This window comes from Centruroides vittatus, unplaced genomic scaffold (assembly GCF_030686945.1).
Source record: "Centruroides vittatus isolate TY-2023 unplaced genomic scaffold, ASM3068694v2 scaffold_450, whole genome shotgun sequence".
NCBI lineage: Eukaryota > Metazoa > Arthropoda > Arachnida > Scorpiones > Buthidae > Centruroides > Centruroides vittatus.
This window is the reverse complement of record NW_027122709.1, coordinates 1,682,281-1,704,750: the sequence shown is the minus strand read 5'-3', so window position 1 is coordinate 1,704,750 and position 22,470 is coordinate 1,682,281. Positions and strand designations below refer to the sequence as shown.

At 34.3% G+C, this 22,470-nt stretch overlaps 1 protein-coding gene across 4 annotated transcripts in view; it reads right to left on the bottom strand.

The window, feature by feature from the left end:
* LOC136989187 (DNA (cytosine-5)-methyltransferase 3A-like) overlaps positions 1 to 22,470 on the bottom strand; it is a 123,236-nt gene that overhangs the window by 68,952 nt on the left and 31,814 nt on the right. For all 4 annotated transcript variants that reach the window (XR_010882878.1, XR_010882879.1, XM_067287272.1 and 1 more), the window contains exons 7-8: positions 20,784 to 20,996; positions 13,834 to 13,920 (exon numbers count right to left, since the gene is read on the bottom strand). Coding sequence is in view for 2 of the 4 variants with exons in the window: in XM_067287272.1 (XP_067143373.1) it covers positions 13,834 to 13,920; positions 20,784 to 20,996 (300 nt within the window). In the remaining 2 variants the exon portion in view is untranslated. The remainder of the gene's footprint in view (positions 1 to 13,833; positions 13,921 to 20,783; positions 20,997 to 22,470) is intronic.

Here is a 22,470-nt window from a genome sequence, read left to right as displayed (position 1 = left end):
TATGTTATTAAACAAAATATCTTGTTATCTCTGCATGACGCTTGAATCATGACGATCTCTGCATTTTCAAGAATAGTTGTTTCAGAAGTTAAAATCCTGATGTTAGAAATTATTCCATATAACCAGTTCTCATCCTTATTGTAATGTCTACTGTGGCAGTCTGCCATGTTCTTTTTTTTTGTCTTCACTATCCACCCCATTTCATACGCTCTTTTCCATCCTGTGTCCAGTGTTATGCTGTTGTTTGTAATCATGTCCAGACCAGCTCTATCATTCAGCGTTGAAGTTAGCACCCCTGTTGAGGGAAACCGATCTGAACAACAGAAAGGAAATATCCGAGGGGACTCGAACGGAGGAGAAGTCACTTCGGATGAAGTCTTGGACAAGGATGGAAGTGAGAAGAACTCAGGAGGACTAAGGTAGACAAACAGTGGAAGCCATCCCTGAGCTCGAGAGCAGCATCGGGCCAAGAGAGACCTTTTTGGCAAGGAACTACAAAATACAATGCTGAGACATGAAGTGTTCAGTCACCTACTGGCAAAATATTGTAACTCATAAGGAGTTCTAGATGTAATTGTAACTCTGTTTAATATTATTGTCCCACTATTGTAATTTAGTTTGATTTCATATTCAGGAACCATTGCATAAATTAGTTATAATAGTCTACGACTGTCAGGACATACACAAATTCGATTTGTACCTTACAGGATTGGCTGATATCTCAGAGTCTAGTAGTGACGGTTTTATTTTATAATTCATTTTGTTCAACAAAAGGTGTTTGTGTGTGTTTCTTTTGTCACTATCCCCAAACAAAGTTCAAAGGTCATTTTGAAACTTAACATTACAACATACTGGATCATTTATTTTTCTCTCTGAATGAGATTTATGCTTCTCATACACCTCAGAAAATGGATTAGGATGTCATCATTCTAAAAGTGGTGTCAGTTTTTGATTCATTAAAAATTCTATTGGATATTTATCTATTTCTACAAAAAGTTATGGAGAATGCAGATTATGAATAGATTAAAATTATGAAAATAATTTTATTTTTCCAGTGTTCTCCATTACATAATAAAAACTTTAAACCATCATTATTACACCATAAAATAAATCTTTTGAAAAGTTTTTATGGTTTAGATGATATTTTCTGATTGCCTACATATCAACAAAAAAGTGGTACAGTAGCTTCTCATTATATCACTTATTCGGACATAAGGTGATTTTTTTAGTGTTACAAATATAAAAGCACTTTAACAAATAATTTTTCAAAAATTGGTTGGTATTGAATTTCTACTGGCAATGAACTTATCAATGGCATTGAAATGAAATTACTATTGTTTGAAATACAACCTATAAAGAAGCAAGTTGGTATGGAGATAAAAATAGACAAAACAGGTGGATAGATACATTGATTATATCATGCCATCTGATACACTATCCATTTGGTTTGTCCCCTAACATGTGCAATATAATGAGGGACTACTATAATAGTACAATAATATAAATATTAGGTACAATCATTATATTACTATGATTACCTTATGTGATGATTGCAGTGGCGTAGCGTGGGTGTCAGCCACCCGGGGCGGAGGAAAATTCGCCGCCCCCTTATTTAGGTAACTCAATTTAAAAGACTAAAATATACAGTAATTCTAAAGAACTTTTCGGCAAGAACAATCATCATTATTGTGTATCGTATAGGTGTATTGTATTGTTATTATTTATCGTGAAATTTTGCCGCCCCCACTACGCTACGCCACTGGATGATTGATTGTAGTTTTTCTGTGTAAAGTCATGAATTCCTAACTAATAAACAGAATCTAATCATGGTAGCTACATCTGATATTATTATGCCGGATAATAGAATCAGGTATACTGTATGCCTGATTAATATGAATTATGTTGGTGATCTCCGTATATAACTGTTTAATGTACGGATTAAATGTGATAAAGACATGGGGTTCATCATCTGGTCGGTTGTCACCACGTGTGGACGGTGGATGTGCGCCGTGAGCAGTGGTAACAATCAGTCAATCTATGGGTCAGATTACCTAACATGAATTATTATGAAATATATAGAATTAATAAATTTTCTCTCTGGTCATTCTGAAAATGAGTTAAGTTTTGCTCTTAAACAGATCCATCAAATCATACATAGTCTAGACCACAAATCAGTTTGCAATTCTTTGGATACAACTAATTTTTCAGCTTATTTCTGACTAGCTGCCTCTACTGATTAATCATTCAATTTCCTTGTTTATGTGTGGCTGTACGCCATATTTTTGTACATATGAATTTTAGATTTAATTAGTTTTAATAATTTTCTCTCCTTCTTAACCCTTCTTTCTAATTTCCTTTGTCCATTGTTCTGGCTTCTGGGAACGCGGGCTTCCCACTCCCCACCCACCAGGGGGTCGTGTGGAACAAAGAGTTCGAGTGGAGGACGAGTAAAATCTGGGTCATCGAAGAGTCACTTTTTCTCCGGCCGGACACGAGGAAGCACGGACGAGAACGGCGAGCTCGTGAGACGGAATTCTACGAGGGCCGAATAGAGAGCCGTGAGGTGAGGATCCGGACCGTAGAGTCAAAGACACTGACAAGAAATTATCCTAAAAGGTATTTTTACAACGTTGACGAACCCAGAGATACGCAGAATAAACCACCAGCCGGAATCGGAGTTCAGCGAGAACAAGGGTACCCCACTATCCTATCAATTCTTCTCACTTCCTACTTTTATACTTTTCTATCCTTTTAGGTTTAAGTTAGTTAAGAATCGCGCGGGTTTTATTGTTACAATCGGACAACAAGAGAAGTTGGACTGAGGGAATCCACAAAGAACTTTTTGTATATATTATTAATCGCGAAATTAAATTTGTTTTAATTGAATTCACGTGTCTGTGTATTCCTATCGCGCTTCACACTTTACATTGGCGTCCGCGACAGGATTCCCTCCTCGTTGATCCAATTCTCTGTATAGCTGTACTGATTATCAGCCATCGTTGTAAGTTATATGGAGGACAAAGGTACTCCCAGTATGAGTTTGGTGGCAGAAAGCCACAGTGAGAACCCCCCACTCGTGGTTACTGGATTCTTAGGGATGATCCCCACTTTCTCAAATTCGCCTAACGACACGGTAAATATAAATCAACTATTTAGAACCATTGATAATGTGGCTAAGTTAGCCCAATGGGGGGACGAGGTTAAGGTGGCTGCGTTGCAAGCTAAACTAAAAGGTGAACCATTAAACACTTTCTTTTGTTTATTGGAGCAATCGCCTGCACCAACGTTTAAGGAAATTGAGCAAGATCTAATTAAATGTTTCCAGAAGCACGAAGGGAAAGGAAGGGGCTTACTCGATCAATTACTAAATTTGAGGCAAGGAGGAAAGGAATTAGTCAGTGAGTATATCATTAGGACTAAAACCATAATGTCTAGGGCTATCCGGAGTAACCCAAATATCGTGACATTCAAAGATGAGATTATCAAGGAGAGGTTCATCAGGGGATTAGACATAAGTATCCGAAGTCACGTATGTCGCAGGGAACCTGCTACCTTAGAGAAAGCTTTCGAATGCGCTGAAAGGGAGGAAGAGCTAGAAAAGGAATGTAGTAATCCTAGAGACCTCAAAACGGTCTGTTATAACTCCCAAAGCGAAGTGGGTGCTGAATGTACTAGTCCTGAAGTAAACCCTGACAAGACTCCAAAAGATGAGGATCGGTTAGCCAATTTAGAAAAAGGGTTGAAAACCCTGTTCGAAATAGTTTCCAAGATGGCCGAAAACTCGACCCAGACTACTAAGTCGCCTAATATTAACAGCAGACTTTGTTTCGTTTGCAATAGCCCAAATCACTTGGCTAGGAAATGCCCCAAAAGAAATAGTCAGGATTTAAACTAGTCCGGGAACCTGATCAGGGTCAGTGTCGTGTTCCCATCCTCATCTTTAAACTGACCGAATTTTCATGTTCGGAGAGGGGACTCCCATTAATATGTGGCAGGGTAGTGGGGGTAGAGATTAAATTCTTAATTGACTCAGGTGCGGAAAGGTCTTTAGTTGATATAGCGCTGACTCAAAACGCGAAATTGGCTAAGTCCTTCCAGGTTGCAAGAAGGGGTGAGATCACCCATATCAGAGGTATCAACGGCACAATCTCCACATGTAAGGAAGTCCTAAAGGGATCGATAAGCTACAAGGATGAGATAATACCCGCTTCCCTTTGTTGTATGGAATTCCCGGATAGGCTAGAATACCAAGGGATCTTGGGGATGGATGTCATCAACTCAATCCCGTCATTGATAATTGATGGATGTACATTCATCAGTCGTGAAGCTAGAGTATTGAACCATAGTCCTCGCCCATCGATCATGTATTTCGATTGCTTAAGTAGTACTCTGGTTGGCACCGCCATAACTCCAGGAACTACAAAAACGAATGACGAAAATCAGGTGACTCGCGTCCTCGATAAGTATCCCGGTTTGTTTTCGGAGGGGGTCGAAGATTTGAAAGGCACCGATCTTTTTATGCACAGCCCTGAAATAGACACTAACCGGGTAATCAATACCCGTCAATACCGTATTCCGAATTGCTACCTTGCCGAGTTAAAAAAATTGACTGATGCATATCTTAAGGCAGGCATCATAGAGGAAAGCCATTCGGAATGGAATTCCCCCATCCATATTGTGAAGAAAACCTCGGGTGAAATCAGGATGACTTTGGACTTACGTAGGATTAATGACATAACGAAACCACAGGTGTTCCCGCTAAGTAGGGTGGACGAAATACTCACGACCTTCCATGGTAGCAAATACTTTTCCGTAATAGACCTCAAATCCGGTTACTTCCAGATCCCGCTTGACCCCAAGGTTAGGCATATATTTGCATTCACTACCCCTTGGTCCAAATATCAATTAACGCGTATCCCACAAGGGGGGAAGAACAGCGGTCGGTTCTTTCAATATTGTATGTCACGTCTCCTCGCCCCCTTCATCGGAAACAAATGTTATGTATTTCAGGATGATATCATCCTTTTTTCCCCTTCTCTGGAGGAGCATTTAAAACTTCTTGATCAAGTGATAGGGATCTTACATAAGGCAAATCTGAAGCTCCACCCTACCAAAAGCAAATTTTGTGTTAGAGAAATTAAATATTTAGGTCACATCATTAGTAGTGATGGTATATACCCTGACCCAGGCAACGTCGAAGCAATTAAGGAATGTAGAACCCCGCGTAATGTCAAAGAGGTTCGCAGTTTCCTCGGAATGGTCGGTTTTTTCCGCAATTTCATCCCCAATTTTTCCGAGATGGCGCTGCCCATGACTGAACTAACAAAAAAAGGGAAACATTTTGTTTGGGACAGTAATTGTCAGTCCAAGTTTATGAGGTTCAAGGAAGTTTTATCAAACCCCCCCCTTTTGGCACACCCAGATTTCTCTTCTCCATTTGTGCTATATACCGATGCCTCTGATAGTTGGCTAGGTGCCGTTTTGGGACAGCAACGGGATGAAGGCGTGGTCCCACTCGGATATTATAGCAGGAAGTTTAGGGGACCGGAATTGAGGTATTCAACGATCGAGAAGGAGTGCCTTGCGATTATTCTCTCTCTCCGGCACTTCAAATCGATAGTTCTAGGTCACGAAGTTTCTGTATATTCGGATCATAAGCCCTTATCTTACTTGAGGAGTATGAATAATCACAACGACAGATTAATGAGATGGGCCTTAGAATTGACGAATTACGATGTTACGATAGCTCATGTTAGGGGTAAACACAATCCGGTGGCCGACCTTTTGTCACGCCCGATATGTTGCGGAGAGAGACCTAACTTGGTCAACCAGTGTTTAGATGTGCATAGTCCCAGTTTCCACCATAGAGTAGTGGAATCACAAATGGAAGACGATTTTTTAAAAAAAATGAAACTAGGTCTTGCGAAGGCTCAAAGGAACATGCATCAGGGTCTTGCCGGAAAGGGTGTCCAGCCAGAATTCCAGTTGGAAGGAGGTGTGTTGGTCCACATTAAACCGGGAAGATATGGCCTATATAACTGGAAGCGGATATGTGTAGGTCAGAAAATGGGTGAAGAGGTTGTTAGAGCGTTCCATGAGTCGGGCCTTGGGGGGCACTTGGGCATAGAGAAGACTTGTAATACCGTTGACAGGCATTACTACATACGGGGTCTACAATCGGTAGTCCGATCGGTAGTGAGGGTGTGTAGGACATGTCAGAGGTTTAATTTACACAAGGGAAAGGAGCCGTTCCAAGAAACAGAGTTAGCTGGCTTCCCTTTTCAGAAGGTAGCTATAGATATAGTCGGCCCACTCATGGTTACTCCCAGCGGAAATCGGTACATTCTATCTATCATTGACGTTTTCACCAGGTATTCTGAAGCAATTCCTATTAAGGACCAGACTGCAAAGAACGTAGCAGACGCCATATTCCAGCATGTGATATGCCGTTACGGTTGCCCCGAAATTATTATCTCAGACCGGGGGGCTAATTTCACTTCTTCCACGTTTCAGGAATTATGTGGCATACTCCGTATCAAACATAAAATCACTACTGCTTACCGTCCGTGTGCGAACTCGGTTTGTGAGCGGTTTAATAAGTCTATATGTAGTATTATAGCTCGGATCTCCAGAGGAAGTAATGGGAAGTGGGATGAGCATCTTGCTCAGGCAGTGTTTGCTTATAATAACGCCACTCATGCATCCACCGGCGAATCCCCTGCCTTCCTTCTCTTCGGTTTTGACCCCAGGTTACCTCAGGTCTTTCCGACGGGCGTGCCGGCCCACCATAATTTGCATGATTATCGGAGGGAGCTGTTAGAAAAATTGAACACTGTTCGTAACTTGGCTTATTCACGGAGCAGGCAAAACAACTTAAAGAATAGGGAGCGGTGCAATATAAAAAGGAAAGGGCGTGGCTTTAGTGTTGGTGAGAGAGTGTGGCTGTTACGCAAGCACCAGGGTAGGAAGTTCGGAAAATTTTCCCCTAAGTATTCGGGTCCTTTCCGTATTACGAGAATTTTAGGTCCAGTAACCGCAGAGTTGGGTGGTAGTGATGGAAAGAAAAATTGTATTGTGCATTTCGATCGTTTGAAACCATATTATTCATATGCTGTATATAAAGGTCGAAACCATTACCGACCCAACAACAATGATTCCCCGGATATGTCTGATGATGATGGAGGTGATGAGATTGCATTACAGTACAGGAGACAGCCGATGATACCTATCAGGCGGCAAGAAGACGATGCATCACCAGAGAATCCCCTTGAATCGGATGACGAGCATCAAGCTGTTCCCGCAAGCGAGGGTCGATACCACCTTCGGAAAAGGAGAGTAGATTACTACAAACTCCATCATGGACTTTGAGCCTTTCCGATGGGGCGTATGTGGCTGTACGCCATATTTTTGTACATATGAATTTTAGATTTAATTAGTTTTAATAATTTTCTCTCCTTCTTAACCCTTCTTTCTAATTTCCTTTGTCCATTGTTCTGGCTTCTGGGAACGCGGGCTTCCCACTCCCCACCCACCAGGGGGTCGTGTGGAACAAAGAGTTCGAGTGGAGGACGAGTAAAATCTGGGTCATCGAAGAGTCACTTTTTCTCCGGCCGGACACGAGGAAGCACGGACGAGAACGGCGAGCTCGTGAGACGGAATTCTACGAGGGCCGAATAGAGAGCCGTGAGGTGAGGATCCGGACCGTAGAGTCAAAGACACTGACAAGAAATTATCCTAAAAGGTATTTTTACAACGTTGACGAACCCAGAGATACGCAGAATAAACCACCAGCCGGAATCGGAGTTCAGCGAGAACAAGGGTACCCCACTATCCTATCAATTCTTCTCACTTCCTACTTTTATACTTTTCTATCCTTTTAGGTTTAAGTTAGTTAAGAATCGCGCGGGTTTTATTGTTACAATCGGACAACAAGAGAAGTTGGACTGAGGGAATCCACAAAGAACTTATTTGTATATATTATTAATCGCGAAATTAAATTTGTTTTAATTGAATTCACGTGTCTGTGTATTCCTATCGCGCTTCACACTTTACATATGTTTGAATAAAAAATGTAACTTATGGTCAATATTTCCATGTTAATAATGTCTACATGAGTCTAATAGACAAACTCCAAAATACTATTTCTCAACCTAGTGGAGATAAACTCTGAATCTCCTATATGTATAGATGTTTATGTCACTAACAAGAATCTTCATCCAAATGCCCCTCTCTGAATTTGATAATTTTTATATATGTTATAGAATAATAAAAACTAAGAGGTAGATATTTTTTCTTTCAGTGGGAAAACATTTTTAGGAGATGAAATCAGTTCTCAGCGTTGGACATGTCAAGCAGTGATTTTACAGTTTCAAATAGCAACACTTATCCAATTTGAATGAAATCAATGTGAAAATATTTCTTATAATTGTTAATATTTATTAGAAATTCCTTAAGGAAAATGAATTATTTGAAAAAATATTTGTTGTAAAGGTCAGAATTAAGTGCAAGTGTTTTTTTTGTATTTTCACAAAACTCTTTTTAAAGAATGACAACCCTTATAACATTATACTGCTTGCAACCATATTGAGGTGATTCTTTTTAAAACTATCCCATTTTAAGCAAAACATGAGTTATGTACTAAACTGGAACTCTTTAATATATATACGCACACAATGACGCCTTTCATACTTATTCCAGCAACTTTATTCAGAAATACAAATGTTTTCAGTCACCTTTAGTGGCCCTCTTCAGGTTACAAGCCATTCCATTTATCAATCATTTAAAAGATAGAGATTATTATTTTATACATTCATAGTATTTTTTACATTTGTTCTTATTTTAATTTTATGTGCAGATATTTCTAAATTTGAATTTAATCCTTGTTGATTATGTAGAATGTTTTTTTTTTTTTTTTAAATCATATCCATAGAACATTTCTCTATCTTTTAAATGATTGATAAATGGAACAGCTTGTAATCTGAAGGGAGCCACTAAAGGTGAGTGAAAACATTTGTATTTCTGAATAAAGTTGCTGGAATAAGTACAAAAGGTGTCATTGTGTGCATATATATATAATAAGCCAAACAACTACAGGATTACATCGGGCTACTTTTCTGCAATTATTTTTAATTAATTTCTAAATAATCTGTCACTCATTTATTTAGAAATTAATTAAAAACAATTGCAGAAAAGTAGCCTGATGTAATATGGTAGTTGTTTGGCTTATTACAAATATATTGCATTTTGAGATGTTATATCTATTTCCATTTTCTTTTTTTTTAATGATAAAACATGTCAACAGATATAAATAGTTAATGCTCACTGTAAGATACAGTACATAACCCATCCAATAGTGGTAAACTATCCTTGTTTATCTTTTGGAAATGCAAAGCATACTGCTATTCATAATTTTAAAAGTATATACTGATTTTTTGAATATGATAAAAAATCTTTTTGCATAGCCTATCAAGTTAAGTTTCTAATAATTTTATAGCTTCTTGTAATAAGACTAGGACATCTAGGCACTGAAAATCATAGTCAAAAAGTTATGACATGTGTTTTCAGTGCTTAGATCTCCTAGATTTAGTACTAATATAATTGTAATTCAATATTCATTTTTGTTTGTTGTCCTTTGAACAAGATTTAAATGCATTATGCTAATTTATAAAACTTTATAACTTCAAGAAATTTTTTGGATCCAAGTACCCAAACTTGGACCCAGCATGTCTTCTAATTGTTACTTAGATTCAATAGTAGAGCTAAAATTTCACTTCAGGAATTTTGTAATGTGGACTTGATGGTATCTTGAATCATAAAAACCCAGATAACACAAAATGTTTGACAAAAAATATTTGGTGAATTATTAAATAAACTGAACATTAACATGTACGTATTATTGCCTATGATGCACACTAGTTTTATGTTTGACCTACTTATTAAATATAATGACTTAAATTATATGATAGCACCTTTAATATGATTTAAAATTATGTTTATTAATGAAATGTAAACCTACAGTTATAATTAAAATTTCTTTGATGGCTGGATGGCTAAGGGGGTAAAGGAATCAGCCTGCGACTCTGAGGACCCAGGTTTAAATCTTTGTCATGAATCTTGGAAATTTTTCAGGGCAGTCTTTCCTGGATTTGTCATGTCTCATCCCTACCCCAATGTACCCTGACTAAACCTGTAATGCATATGATTAATAAAAAAAAGACCCTCTTTCCATCATAGGAGCACTGAAGTTAAAAAATAAAATTAATTTAATAATTTTTTAAATTTGTACTGTCAAGATAAGTGACCAGATTAAATTCTTTTTAAAACTTCAACAGCCTCTTTAAAATACCACACATTACCAGGCAAAGATTCACGTACTGTACTACATTCTGTTGACAAACTACTCTCACAATTCACCTCAGCTATGAATCCTTGGAGATACAGATCTCAGTTAATCAGGACTATATTGTAATATTAAAATACATCTTTACATACTCTACATATTAACATAGTGTAATACTTGTATTAAGATATAATAATACACTTATAAATCAATGTTGTGATAAATAACTATATTATATTATTGTAAAATTAATACATACTGCAGAACGTGGGTTTATTGGAAAATGGGTTTAGCAGACACTTCTACTTAGTGGACAAAATATCTGATTCTGGCATAGTAATAGGGCTAGGGATGTAAATTTATCTTGATTAAACAAATGCCGTCTTCTGCAGAAAACAGACAAAAATTTCCTCTTTTCTAGTCTACAAAATCTATGTTAAATGACCAGTAAAATGGTTTACACATTTTCCATTAATATCACTTTTAAAACATGGTATTGTGCTTACTTTAAATGTTATCATCTTGTAGGATTTCTTTGTGTCCCTATATTTGTTAAATGAGGCTTTCACAGTTCCATATTTAGACAGATTAATGCCACATCTCTCTCTTGTATAATGGGAGAAAGGCATTAAGAAACTGAAAACAAGAAAAAAATAATAGAAGCCAAACTGAATCAGATGAGTAATGTGTTTGGAATATTGATAAACATTCTACTTGAAAGCCTAGGTAACATAATCTGCCTAGTAGCTGCAATTTTGAATTACACTCTGGGCCAGACCTTTCCTTATAAGTTTCTCTAAATTAAATAATTATTAATTTCTAATTATTTAGTTCTGTATAATATAATGCATAACACTTCTAGTGTCAAATTATTTAACACACAAAAATATTCCTATAATTTCAATGAATTTTTGGCTATTTCTGATTTCTATTAGCATAAACTTTTTCACAAAAACATATATTGATTATTTAAAAAACTGCTGAGTATTATAAAATATACAGCAATTCTTTAATGACTATCTATCTTAAGCAGATAAAGTCTCCAGTCCACGAATGTAACTAAATTCGAGTTCTATTTTCAAAGCACTGACGTCGAGATACATATATGTAAATGCAACTTATTTGTTTAAATTCCACTACATTAATTACATAAACTAACAATATTCAACGTTTTTCTTTGCATATCTATATTTCCCTAAGTATTAAAAACAAACATTAATCATTTCAATGCTTATTGCATTTGTTTTGCTATGCACTGTTTTATAATTATTTTTCTGCAAATCATCTATCAAATTTTGATCATATTTTAATCAAAAAACATATTATAATCTGTTAGTATGTTACTTGTAGATGCAAATAGGAATATTTGATATTAAAAAAATACCATGTGTAGTTAGGCAGTTATCAAAGTGCTTGAACAATTTTCAATGTAGTTTGCAAGAAAGTCCGTTTGCTATTCCTTAAATCGCTTGTGCACAAAATTCATAATTTTCTCATTCATAATAATGTTGTATCCTTTTAAGGTTCTCTTGAAAGATCTAAATACATGAAAATAGCACAGCAAGAAGCAGTGGTGCAACCAGAAATTTCAAATAGAGAGAAAATTTTTACTGTTTTATATTATAAAATTTACAATAAAAATAATTACTTTTTTATAATGCTATTTAAGCATTATAATACAGTAAGTAAGCATGTGCCACTTTCTTCTCACTTTTTTGAAATTTGACAATGTTTTGGTTTCTTTGAAATTTTCTTTGAGAGAATCACTAGAAACAAGTCTTGGCTATTTAACAGAAGCTGTGAAACTTCCTAGTACATTCATTGCATGGTCACCTGGACATCCATTGCAACATGCAGATGAACATAATCAAGTAATGATATAATGTCTGTCCTTAACTTTCCTGGGTTGTTATTTTTGATTGCTGCACAGAGATTTATAATGGTTTGTTTGTATTGATGGAATTCTAACAGCAATAAACATGAACTGTCCTTATCAAAGAAAAACATAATCATGACTTTTCTTACTGACATGTTTTGAACATCCTATGATGAGATAAGCTCACATGCTTCCACTACAAAGCTAATAGCTTTCTACTCTGACTCAAAATGGCAATTCCATATTTTGTTACCTGTCACAATTCAATGAAAGTTCTCTCTGTCTTCATTATATTGCATGACATCAAAAAATTGATCAAGTATTTGGACAAATACCCGTACATACATTGCTCTTTCTTCTATCATCAAATATTTCCATTTGCATATATAGGTAATATATATAACAGGTTGTAACACATTTTTCAATTAATCAGAATTCTAAATAAGGACATGAACAAGTTTTATTTGATCACACCTTACACAATAAAATTTATTAATTATTTTATAGTTCATATTAAAACAGTTAATGAATTTTTATCATAAAGATTTTTTATAGTTTTATTTTATCAACACTGCTATTATCTGTATGAAAATCACTGTTTGTTTTTAGTTACAAAAGGAGTTACATGAAAAAGCAAAGCTCAAAGTAGTATCATACTGAGATAGAATTGTATGAAGTTAAAAGTTAGAAATATTTACTGGTTAATAACGTATATTTTAGAATATCTTTCCTCTGACAAAAAGAATTGTGAATTAGCTTTATCAGAGTGTTTGAGTTTCTGTTGTATAATTGTAACAATTTAAAAAACACTGCTTAAATTTTCAACATAATTTATTTTGGTGTTCATTAGTATTTTCTGAATGTGAATTAGATGAATTTTTTTAATAAAAGCAGTATATGAAATAAACTATATGCAAGCATTATCTAATATCTTTAGACTCATAATTGTGCTAATTTAGAATTGCATTGTAACACAGAAAAACTGTCTTTTGATATTTAATGACAATAAATAAAAACAATTGCACTCTAAAATATTGCAAACAATTGTAACAACTAAAATATTGCAAATGCTTTTCCATCATGAAGCAAACTATTTTTAGTTGTAATCTGTTTTTATTTATTGTATTCTGTCATTAAATTAACATCAAAAATATTTTTTCTGTTTCTATAATGAAGTGTTGTTGTTTATCATTCTTTTCCTCTTATATTTAATTTTTTTTTATTGATAATATTATTCATTGATTAATTATTAGTTTTTAATATGGAAATATAAGCCCAATAAGCTTGTAATCAAAAGCACTTCTGGATCAACAAGTTTATTAGATAATAAAGCATGTTTTATGTAAAATTCAAAATAAAAAATTGTTTAAAAAACCATGATGAGAAGCCAAAACTTTATATATTTACTTATAGAAGGATTATTAAATCAATTAGCATCCATAATATTAAGTGATTCTAAAAATCTTAATCTAATTATATATATATATAATATAAAATATTTTAAATTTATAATTACTTTCCATTCTTGTCATTTTTAATTCAATGAATTATAAATATAAAAATGAATAAAATAATAAAAATTAATATGAATTTCATTATTTATAAAATAAACACTAACTAAAGGTTTATCTGTTTCTTCTTGCTCATCAATCTGACTGATGTTTTCTGGAGTTAGAAGTCCTTTATCCTCTATTTCAAGAGATTCCTGAAATTATCAGAATAATTTATTTAGCTAATTCATTTTACAAAAATTACCAAAATAAAATATAAATTAATTTAATTAAATTTTTTTTTTAATGTAAAACTTTTAGGAAATCATTTTAGAAATTTCAATACTAATAAATTAATCAAATACAGAGGTTCTTTTCATTAAATATTATATTCATATTAATGTATTTTTTAAGTTAATTTAAATTTGAATATAAATTTTATTTGTATTGTATTCAATCAATACAGATTTGGAATATTTGTAATTGAAAAGAGAAGACAAAAAATAGCTTAAATTTTATATTTATATAAAGCACAGCATCTAAATTTCACATCTGAATAAAATAGACATTGCTACCATTAACAACAAATGGTATCTACTATATTAACTGGAATGTTTTACATCTGTTCAGTACTAGCAAAGACAGCCATGTCTTCCAAGAAAGAGTACAACAATAGTCAGTTATGTAGTGTCATCTGTAACCACAGTGAGTGACGTTCTAATGGTCCTAACAAATGAATGTAATTTTCTAAGTTTGATTTTAACACGTTCATGGTGTTATGAGGCACACGTGACTCGTACGGACATGTCTAGTAAGGGCTACAGACATAATTGCTTCTTTTTCCGTGGGGCGGCGCATATGTTTTGATAACATAATTCTTCAAACATCATACTCGATATATCAATATTATTTTATTAGGTGCAATAAAATATATTAATTTAATAGTACGAGGCAGCACTGGCGACTCGTGCCGCCCGATGTTAAAATAAACTACGAGTCGCCCGTGACTCGTAACGTCCGGCAGCTGCCTAAGCGTTTATCTACTGACACCATGAACGTGTTAAATAAATATTAGTGTATATAGAAAACAAATACAGTGAATACTGCTTATTAAAATCATGTTTATTATTATCAGCCTTTTATTGAAGCTAAGTTATTTCCAACAATTCTCAAGGTCTGTATACTGTACTGTATCCATTTTAATTTTTATTGTCAGTATCACATATAAAAAGTAATGACTATCATAGAAAGCATAGTACATAAGCCAGTTGACCCAGGAAGATCTTTTGGTGGGCTGTTATTGTTTGTCAAACATTTGATAAGCTTGAATTACATAATATATCTGATAATTTCATCATAGTCAAACTTAATTACAACAAGGATCTGTTTTTATGGGATATCATAGTTTAATGTTAATTCTTATTTATCTAACTATAACAGTTTGATAGTGGATTTTGAAGGATACATCTCTGGTTATGTAAATGATGATGATCTTTTAATTCTAGAAGACATTGATGCTAGAATTGCCAATGAACTAGATTCACTATAAATTAGTTCTAATACAAATTTTAGAGTCACTTTCAGCCTAGGTCTTTTTCATCCAAGATTAAGTGAATTAATTGAAAACCCTCAAAGTTAGATGACTAGTCTTTTATTGTCAATTCTAGATATGATGGGATTAAAAAAAAAAATTTTTTTGGACTCCTAATCTTTCTATTCGACATTGCTATCTTTACTGATAGAATCAGCATCTCATGTGATACGTTGAATGAGCATAGATTTTTGAGTTTATATGGAAAAATTCAGGTTGATTGTGATTGTTTGAAGTTAATTGCACCTTGAAATCTTTTAGAAAGGATAGAACTAAGGAGGCTTTCTTAATTATTCCAAACTAAAGAAAAACTTCAAGTCTCTTTACAAGGTAAAAAAGAAATTGTTTTGGCATAGAGTCACTGTGCAATTATTGAATTGTAAATCTTCTAGTGACTTTTGGAAAATGGTTAATAAATTCAGAGTGCAAGAATCATACCTTAATATTATTTCTACTGAAAAATGAAATTTGTTTTTGAGGAAACATTTCTTTAGTCCTTTCTTGGCTATTAATCTTGCCTTAAATTTTGATAATTATAGTCCACTGTTAGATGGACTAATGTTTTGAGTTATTTACAAAATAATAAGACCTCTGATCTAGATAAAATTTTAAATAAAATGATAAAATCTCTTTCTAGTAATATTTTGGTGGTTGATAACAATTAATGATTTTAAGTTAAATCGTAGATTTCCTTCCTCTTGGAGAGAAGTGCGTTTAAAAATGTTATATAAAAAAGATCCCAGATCAGTGTCAACAAATTACAAACCAATATCCTTAATCAATGAACTTAGAAAAATCTTTTCTTCCATATTGGTAAACCATCTGAAACTTTGGATTAAGGAATTTAATATTATATCCCTGAATCAGGGAGCTTTCTTCAAAAATGGTGTTTGGCTATAATCTATTTTATTCTACAGGGAATTATTCAGTCGGTGTTTTCAAAATGCACCATAAGTTATATGTAAAATTTATCAATTTGAAAAAAAGAATTTGATTCTGTAGAGCACAACATTTTATGATGGAAACTTGTTAAGTGGGGTATCTCCAATTCATTTAATTATTTATTCTAACAGCTATTCTCCAATATCAGTTACATTATTGAGGAGGATTTTATTAAAATGGATTCTCGGACATCGAAAAAAGGATTACCTCAGGGTGAGCCTCAGGGTGATTTTCCAAGTTCTATACAAAAACTACAATTATGGGTAAAGTGTTGTCTTTACAGATTGAGTTTGATTGTCTTTTATTTGCATATGATATTATGCTGCTATCAAATTCTGTTGTTTCTCTTCAATCAAAGCTTAATGTTTTGGTTGATACTGTAGAAACAATGGTTTGACAATCAATGAAGATAAATAAAAAATAATGATTTTTCATGGAGCAGAAAAATTTGAGAAGGCTGATATTTGAATAATGAATAAAAATGAACCATCTACAACTTAAAAATTCAATTGGTAGATTTCAATGGCTGGTTTTTGTAAAGTTTGGTGTCCTGTTGAACTAGTCAGCAGCTGATGTTGACAGAAACATAAGAAAAGCAATATATCATCGTGCCTACTCAGCCAACACTACTTGTTGCTGGGTTGCTGAAATTAAAGATGGTAAAATGGACATTGAAGAGGCATGAGGAAAAGACAGAAGTGACCATTGACAAGAAGAGAATTGCATCAAAAAAATTAAAGAACTTTTGAGTGAATCTAAGGACTGGAGTCTGCAAACTATTAAGGCAAAAACTTGCATTCCACACAAAATGGTTTGGTTTATATTAAAGGAAAAACTTGGTCTGAACAAAGTCACGAAACTTGGGTTCCAAACACATTGACAGAAGACAAAAATTGAACCAAACTGCAGCATATCAAACAAATTTGCTTGAATTTCATAAGACAAGGAAGCTCCTTGAGCATACACTTTCAATTGACAAAATGTGGATTTCCATGTAAAGAATCAGCCAGACAAGAATCCAAAGTTTGGATACACACAACCAAACCATGGAAACTCAAGTTAAGGGAGGCTTTCAACAAAAGAAGAGGATGCTCTTAATGGCCATGGATTAATAAAGCCTGATGCTGTCCCCTGAAAATGCCAAAAATGTATGCTTTGCATGTATATTGACAACATTTCCAGAAACAAACAAAAGGTCAGTTTATTATTTGTACAGCAGTTTCAGCTTGGAAGAACAATAAGTTTTTATGGCCATAGATTTTCATGGAATTCAGTGGCGTGCCGTGACATTTGATGATAGGGAAGCTGTGTTTCTGTAAGAAGCCGACTTACAGGGGCAATCAATTAATTGCGCATCGGGGCCCGTTCGTATTCGTTTGTTCGATAAGCCAGTAAAAACCGTACACTTCTTTAAATGTATTTTTAATAGATTATCTGACATACTTAATAAATAAGAAAGTTCAATATAATTACCTACGTTATTAGATTCAATAAATTCCCTATGCCCTCTAAATGCCAATTCTTGCTTTGAGAAAAAACACATAACATCTATTAATTTAGATATATCTATTAATCATAATTATCTTGTTCTAATTTTCAATATTTATTTTATATTGTCTACCAATGTTAAATTCTATTCTATTTTGATTTCCAAATTGCTTCAATTTTATGAGACTCGTCATTCGTCATAAATTTTATCATCAAAATGTCGAAATTTTTTGTCGACGTATTTATATTTAATTTAGGCATTGGTCTTTCTCTTTTAATAATGTTTTTTTTTTCATTATAAGGTCTTAAGCCAAAACTTTTTTAAAATAAATTTTTTAATCACTAGCCACGATATAAGGGCTAAAATTAAAATTATCAGAAAAACTTACTTGGTAAAACAAAATGTGTGACGAATATACATACATAGTACAAAAAATTCTTCAATTGTACGAATATACTTTTAAAAAAACTTATAATTAAATATAACTTTGTGAAGAAACGTACATAAAAATAACAAAATATTCTTTACTTTTTAAATCTTAAAACAATCCACTTAGTGAAACAGCTCCCTACGAGTAGCTAATGAATTGAATCAGAGACGTCCTGGTAGGTGTGCGGCGTGGCATGCACGCGGGATGCCAAATCTCGAGGGTGCCGATACCGGTCAATGTCAAATGCCTCTTTTGTCGCATCACTAGTATATTTCAAAGGACACGACAGGGTTGTTGTAGATTTTAAACGTTTCTCACCATAGCTGTAAAAATCTAAATACGTCAAACTTAACAGATTGTCCGTCGTTCGTTTTCTAACTAATTTGTTTTAGGACCAAGTGTCCACGGAAATTTCCAAAATTTACAACTTTTCGGTCACTCTCATTGAACTGGAAAAATTTCTGTCTTTATTACATCTAATATTATGAATAGATCAGACCCCACTGTACTTGGCAAGAGATTGGTTCAGTTAAGCTTCTGTTTAAGTAAAATTTCGGCTCTTTCATCAGGGTTTTATATATGTTTCTGATTCCCTAATCGCTTAATTATTTAACTACTACTTAAGTAGAAATAAGTTAAAACCGGTTACTTTGTACTCGAATATCTGTAGTCTTGGGAAAGAAATGGAAAGAAATTTTTATGACAACCGATACATAAATCGTAAATTTAAGGAAAATAAATTCTAGAGCTTTTTTTTGTACCATTGTATGTCTCATTCATTAAATTTGGTTGTAAATGATGCTGCCAAAGTAACAGTTAATGTTTTAACACTGTACTAGAATTGTACACGTTTTTTTCTGCATCCTCTTACAGATGGGACATACTAAATTGTAATATCACCAGTTTAACATTGAAATCCATAAGTAATATAAGATGGGAGAGCGGAATAAACGCAGAATAAATATCAAATATTTTAATGGATTTTTTTTAAACTCCTGTCAACTATACAGAACTATCGTAAAAACATGCCAGTATATTCCTATCAGTTGAGTTAAGTTATAAATCTAGTCCAAGGGTGGGCAACTTCTTTTATAACATGGGCCAGAATAAATTTTATGTTTTTTCCGCGGGTCGTAGTAATCAATTGATGCCTTCTTGTGACTTGTAATTTTTTTAGTCTGCAAATATGAAATAAATAAATAAAAAGTTAATTACTACATTTATTTCTCTTATCGTTTTCGAAAATTACAAAGAATTGGAAAAATAACTATTAATTAATTATTTTTCCAATTTAATAATCTATTAAAGATCTCGCAGGCTGGATAGAAACTTTTCGCGATCCGTAGCTAGCCCGCGAGCCGGGGGTTGCCCACCGTTGATCTAGTTTACTCATGATTCGCATAATCAGGCGAGGGTGGCCAGATATCTAGCAGGCAAGCGGCTAACAGCCCACAACCGGTCCAGGATATAAAATTAGAAGCTTTATGTGTGAAGCATCCACCAGCTAAACCAGGTGACATTGGTGCTCTGTAAAGCGCATGCGCCAATGCCTATAATCTGGCTGCTTGGAAGTTGACAGGCAGGCGGCTAACAGCTCAGAACCGGTCCGGGATATAAAAATGGACGCTTTACACGTGTGTCGCTTCTACCAGCTAAACCGGGTGAGGTTGGTGCTCTGTAAACTGCATGTGCCAATGCCTATATAATCTGGCTGATTGGAAACTGACCTGGTTTCGACATTCCTTCCGCCACCGAATTATTCAAATATACAATAGCAATCTTATCGTTTTTTTTCACATGTAGTATAGAAATTTGTAAAAGATACATAATGCAGTTATAATAGAATATTAATTTTAATTAATTCTAAGTACGTTAAAATATGAAAATTTATATTTTATAAAATACAAGGGAAGGTCATTGGAAGGTGGAATCGGCGCTTCCATCGCTTCCAATGACGACACGCCACTGATGGAATTACTTTTTGGTGGCTCTTGCTTGAAAAAGACAACTGTGATTGCCTAAACCAATAAGGACTTTATTAAAGGACCATATCAAAGAATGGAAAGTAAAAACAACATAAAACATCCCATTATTGTTCACGACAATGCTAGACCCCATGTTGCTAAATTAGTTCAGTACTATTTCATTTGGATAAAAGAATTTCACTTTGAATTCAGTATGTCTGTTCATCCAATCTTCAGCCTTGTAATTTAGACTGCTTCAGCCCTCTAAAAGCTCCCATAAAAGATACTAAATATCAAAATTAGGATGAGATTGAAACTGTATTGAGTAATGTGATCTAGCATGATTTGTTACATGGCCTCTATATGGTGTTAAAATGCTGCCAAGGAGAAGGGAACAAGTCATTGCACAAGAAGGAAACTATATTTAATTATTGTGAAATTTCAATATTTTTGATCGTGTACCTTCTATTTATTTTAATAAAATCACTGATTGCTTTGCTCTGATCATCTGATAATTGTCTATTATATTCCAGAGATGTTACTAAATTTTCATTTAACAATTTATTAAAAATAATGCATTAAATCTAAATATTTACATTATACCATGATAAATTTATGGAAAAACTGCTTTCCATTAATTAATTAGTTACTGATCAACATACCAATGTTAATTCTTGATCTTCATTTTCTTCGAGATGATTAGGTGATGCTTTCTTTTTCAAAGATTGTGTTTTACATTCATTAACAGGAGCCGATATCACAAGACTGGGAACAGAATTTTCTGGTTCAATTTTCGCATGCTTGGGTCCATTCTTCTCTTGATCTTTCATCAACGAAGGTATTGAAAACTTGCGTTTTCTCATTATCACAATGCTCTAAAAGCAAATATAAATGCCTAGTTTAATTTTAAAAATTTAATTTAATTTAAATATACACATTAATAAATTTACAAATGAATAAATAATCAATAATAAATTATTGATAAATTTATCAATACTTAAATGTAAAGTGGGATGTCATTTTTTCCCACACTAAACTTTTGAAAATGTGAAGACCCTAAAATTGTCAGATGTGCCAATGCATAAGTTGGTGATTTTCTGCTGATTTTTTTACATATGATTACACTACACATAATTTCCATTCGTTGAATTTGATGATTTTGAAAAATCCTGTAATTATCTTTTCGGTTAATGTTACCCTAGGATCCAAAATGGCAGCGGGGGAAATTTTTCCCTACGTTGGAGACTGCGACGGGGAAAAAAATTTTCCCTTGATTCAAGATGGCTGCGTTTCCGGCCGCCATCTTGAATTTCTCTGCACATTCCGCGGATATTAACCGAAATAAACAATAAAAAAAAAAGAATTTTTTTACTCACTTTTTGATGGTGGTTGCCTGCTTCTTCCTATCTTTTTTTCCTTTCCGAACGTATTTTTAAATATACGACCCTTTCTCGTACTTTCTTTTACATATTACGGTCTCGTCGATTTCCACCGTTTTATTCGGCACTCCTTTTTTAAACGATGTCAAATTACTCAAAGCTATAAGCAATACCAACCGTATGTGATTGGACCAATCGACTCCCGTTTTTCTGGATTCGCCCGCTGCAATCGCCGAGGTCGTCGCCGTACATTCCAGACATAGTTAGTGCCATATAAACGACAGAATACAACTCCAAGAAATGTGGCCAAATTTACTTTTAAATGTTTCCGATAGTATAATTTGCATAAAGAATCACAATGAATGCAAACGGACTCGGTCGGCTGTATGCCTAATTTTACAGCAAATTTCAATGCGTTATCGATACTGGGAGGCAAACCTGGTTCCAAAAAGTCGTCTTCAATTAACATGGAGAAATCACGGGCGGTGCATTTCGACCAAAATTCGTCGTTGCAACTCAAATCTGCAAAACTACTAATTATCGAACAATTGCAAATAAACTATACGTTTACCGATAATAAATTGTGCGAGAATGAAATATCGTAACGAAATGAAACAGCAATTATTCCAATACGCAATTCGTCGCAACACTACAGCAAACGATTCCAACTGGAAACTATTCAATTTGCATAAAATTGCCCGGAAAGGAACAGAATCACGTCGTAGATCATGCATTTGCATATTCGTTCGTAACACCCCTACGTATTTCCCGCCGATTTTACTCTCGCACGACGCTACGAAAAAGCTCCCTCTACCGTCGCAAATACACACTACTGTCCGTTTCGAGGATACAGGAAACTCGGCCACGTCGAACGCAGGGTCGAAACCAAACGGGGAAAAATTCTCAACGGCGTCGACGTCACGACTCTAGGGAAAATTTTTTTCCCCGTAGTAGTCTCCGAAGTAGGGAA